The sequence below is a fragment of the Danio rerio genome, chromosome 18, assembly GCF_049306965.1.
Source record: "Danio rerio strain Tuebingen ecotype United States chromosome 18, GRCz12tu, whole genome shotgun sequence".
Lineage (NCBI taxonomy): Eukaryota > Metazoa > Chordata > Actinopteri > Cypriniformes > Danionidae > Danio > Danio rerio.
Genome location: NC_133193.1, coordinates 32,818,562 through 32,822,872, shown reverse-complemented (window position 1 = coordinate 32,822,872; position 4,311 = coordinate 32,818,562). Strand labels below are relative to the sequence as shown.

The 4,311-nt window shown below is 36.9% G+C and overlaps 1 protein-coding gene across 2 annotated transcripts; it reads left to right on the top strand.

Moving 5' to 3' along the window:
• The first annotated feature begins 440 nt into the window (after window positions 1-440).
• mc1r (melanocortin 1 receptor) lies at window positions 441-3,348 on the top strand. Of its 2 annotated transcripts, XM_005159179.6 has the most exons (2): window positions 441-507; window positions 626-3,348. In XM_005159179.6, exon 2 carries the CDS (start codon window positions 699-701, stop codon window positions 1,668-1,670), a length of 972 nt encoding a protein of 323 aa, XP_005159236.1. In that variant the 5' UTR covers window positions 441-507; window positions 626-698; the 3' UTR covers window positions 1,671-3,348.
• The last annotated feature ends 963 nt before the right edge of the window (window positions 3,349-4,311 follow it).

Genomic DNA, 4,311 nt, shown 5'->3' with positions numbered 1-4,311 from the left:
ATTATTTTTTGTGTGGTGTGGCCTCTTCTGGCCACCCCTAAGAACACTCTTTGGGGGCGCCATGTGAGCCAGACACCTAAACATTTATAAAAATGCGACCTTTTTAATCATTATGACATTTAAAGGTTAATTCATAAGATCATATCGATAATCTGGATCTTGTAAAACATGTAGAAGAGAACGACCATGGAGAGCTCAGAAAAGCATATATCACTTCCATTTTAGTTAAAGATGGGAACAAAACAAGGCACTCCTGCTTTTCTGTCTATTGTTGTTATTATTAACTTTTTATTTATTGTGAGGAAAAAAATTATAAGCTTTGTATAAATCAAATGACTGTTATATGCAAATGCATTTGAATTTGACAGAATGTTAACAAAAACCGACAAGTTAAATAATTTGACAAGGAAGTTACCAAATTAGAAATCTGAGGCGGTGCCCAGTGGGAAAAACGCAAGCTCTCGGACTTCGACTGTAGGCTACTGTGCGCAGCAGTCTTTTTCAAAGGTAAAATTGCTTGTGCTGAATTCTTATTATTACCTATTCGTTTGGGGGGAACAAATGTTGGACTTTCTGGAACTGATCGTGGTGAATTAAACAGAACTGTCTTTTTTTAATATGAAAGGTGTGCTTAAGGAAAACGAAAATTCTATCAAGCTCAAAAGGACTGTGGAAGGGCAGACACTGAGTTAAGGAGCATGAACGACTCTTCGCGCCATCACTTCAGCATGAAACACATGGACTATATGTATAATGCTGACAATAATATCACTTTAAACAGCAACTCAACAGCCAGCGACATAAATGTCACAGGGATCGCCCAGATTATGATCCCTCAGGAACTTTTTCTAATGCTCGGTTTGATCAGTTTGGTAGAAAACATCTTGGTGGTTGTGGCAATCATCAAGAACAGGAATCTTCATTCGCCCATGTATTATTTTATTTGCTGTCTGGCGGTGGCAGACATGCTAGTGAGCGTCAGTAATGTGGTGGAGACGTTGTTTATGTTACTGACGGAGCATGGGCTACTGCTGGTCACCGCAAAAATGTTGCAGCACTTAGATAATGTTATTGACATTATGATATGTAGTTCTGTTGTGTCTTCTTTGTCGTTTCTGTGCACCATTGCGGCGGACCGTTATATCACCATCTTTTACGCACTCCGGTACCACAGTATCATGACTACGCAGCGCGCCGTGGGCATCATCTTGGTGGTGTGGCTTGCCAGCATCACCTCTAGTTCTTTGTTTATCGTTTATCACACGGACAATGCGGTCATCGCCTGTCTCGTGACTTTTTTCGGCGTGACGTTGGTGTTCACGGCGGTTCTGTACCTGCACATGTTCATCTTGGCCCATGTCCACTCAAGACGCATCACGGCTCTCCATAAGAGCCGTCGGCAGACCACTAGCATGAAGGGAGCCATCACTCTGACTATCCTGCTTGGAGTTTTCATCCTCTGCTGGGGACCGTTCTTCCTCCACCTCATCCTAATTCTCACCTGTCCCACAAACCCTTACTGCAAGTGCTATTTCAGCCATTTCAACCTATTTCTGATTCTTATCATATGCAACTCGCTTATAGACCCTCTCATTTACGCTTACCGCAGTCAGGAGCTGCGCAAAACTCTCAAAGAACTAATTTTTTGTTCGTGGTGCTTTGCAGTGTAAGCTATTATTTCGCTTGCTTGCTTGTCATTACTGACGCTTAAAAAAAGTATAATGTTCAATCTGCTAATGTTGCCTTTTATTGCAGTATTGCGTCTTGTGACACTAATTTTACAGAGAATACAATGTGATGTTTACTGAGATAATTAGATCTTTTGTTTTAGCTTTTGGGCACAAACATTTTGAATTACTTTTCCTGATAATTTGGCTACAATATGAAGTAGGGGAGCGCGGGGCACAAATAATACGGGGTTAAATGTAACACGAAATTTTAAGGTTTTTGCTCAGGGTTAACCATGGCATGCTTCCGAGGTTTTCACCTACACTGTCAGCAGACACCTTCTTGCCAATTATTGAAAGAATTCGGCGAAATTTGGATGAGAAACAGAGGGTTTCTTTTTGCAGCATAAATGTATTTTTTATTATAGTAAAAAAAATGTATTTAAAAAAATCTGTAAAAGTATGTTAGTAAAATATTATATTGTTGGGATCACCGTCTTCTAGGCTAAAAGATGGAACCATTTTGAAAGATGTAAAAAACAAACAGTGACTACTAGACGGTTTTAAGGAAAACATGACACAGCGGGGTCAGTTGTAACAGGGTGTCAATTGAGCCACACACTGTTGGACACCAATTAAACTAACAAAATTATTTTTTGAATTTTGAGTGTAATGTTGAGAACTTTTTAAATAAAAAATGTTCTTTAATAGAAAATATTGTTTTATTAGAAAAAATTTTTTTAGCTGATAATGCAAATAAATGCATTGTATAATAATGGATAAATGGATAATAATGCAAATAGATTCAAATGTGTTCATTCAATAAACAAGTAAATACATAAACATACTGTGCTATGTAGAATAAAAAAGAAATGAGCCAACTACTGAGGATATATAGCTACTATTCAAAGTAAACTGAATTTAAATTAATTGTGTGTAATCTGCCTTTAAATGCATGTGTTACAACTAACCCCGTCTGTTACAACTTGCCCTGTGGGTGGGGTAAATTGCAACATTTTTACTCCAGGCACTTTTGGCAATACTGCACAGAAACCATAGGTCCGGCGATCATAATGCTCAAGCGCATTTTAGGAGAGGCTTATGTGTGGTTGGTAAAAAAATATGGTTTGTCTTACCCCATTACTTTGTTCATTATTTGGCCAAAATCAAAAAGTGTTACTTTGTGCCCCACTCTCCCCTAAGTTCTTTAAACTTGATTTACCATGATAATGCATTAAATAATAAATAAATACTAAATTGTCTCAAAGAAAATCTTATCATTTTATATAGTCCTTTGTATTTTGTAACCTCTAAAATGGCTTCACTTTTCATAAATACAATAAATATAATAAAAAGGAGAGAAACTTGTAAGTGATGAAATCAATTTACTGAGAGAGGTTAACCTCCCTGTCTTCATGTAACAGTATATGAAATAAAGTTATACAGCTAACAACCTAAAAGCATAAATTTGTTGATGTGTGATGTCTCCAATTGTGTTCTTTTGTTGTCAAGTTTATTTTAATCTAAAATACCCATTTATATAATGATGATCGATTTTGCAGACAATCATTTAATTGCCTATTACAGGAATAATTGTAATCGAACAACCTGTGTATTTCAGTTGTTGTGCTAACTGTAATTTAATTTAGTTTTCTTTAAAAAACAAAACAATTTACTGTTTAACAAGTGTGTGTCTCTTTTTCAGTGCTGAAAAGCACTGGACAAAACCTAATTAGTTTAAAATTGTTACATTTATAATCAGAAAATACGACTTATTTATTTGATCTAAACTTTCTTATTTAAATCAAAGGAACTTTTTAAATTTGAAGTAATTCATTTCCCCCTTTATCTATTATCGGTTTATTATCAGTCTTATATAACTCATTAGATACTCTTTTTACTTGGTTTCCTTTTTGGAGTTACTTAAGCTTATCACAAGCTTTTCCACGTGCTTGAGATGTGACTTTGGGCAAGAAAACCGATTTGAGAGATGGCAGCCATCAGGGCCACATGCCATTTCATTAAGCCACTAATTTTTGTCTTTCATGGAAAGCACATGGTTCCTTTTTTTAAACTAACTGATGATCCAGAAGCTATTCACTTCTGTTCTATTAATACTCTCTCTCTCTCTCTCTCACACACACACACACACACGCGCACACACACACACATGCGCACACACACACACCCGCACACGCACGCACACATACGCGCACACGCACAAAGTAGGACACTTCTGAACTTACACCAAACAACAGTGCCTTTGTCAGATTAACAGACACAGAATAGTGCAGTTCTTATATTATAGGGAGATCATCACTACATATACTACTATTTAAGCCAAAGATTGGTAATGCTTTAGATTACAACCCGGCAAGAAAAACAGGTCACTTAGTAGGTCAACTTACTTTCTATCAGTAAGTATATATATGGGACATGGGAGAAAGTTGTAGAAAGTCAACCATCACTGAAGCTCTAAACCAGTAGGGCCTTACGGCAGCATATGCAAGACACATGACAGTCTGCATGCAAGTTGCCAAAAAACTCCTGAAGGACTCCAAGATGGTGAGAAATAATGTTCTCTGGTCTGATAAAACCATTATAGAACATTTTTGGACTTAATGCCAAGTAGTGTGGAGAAAAC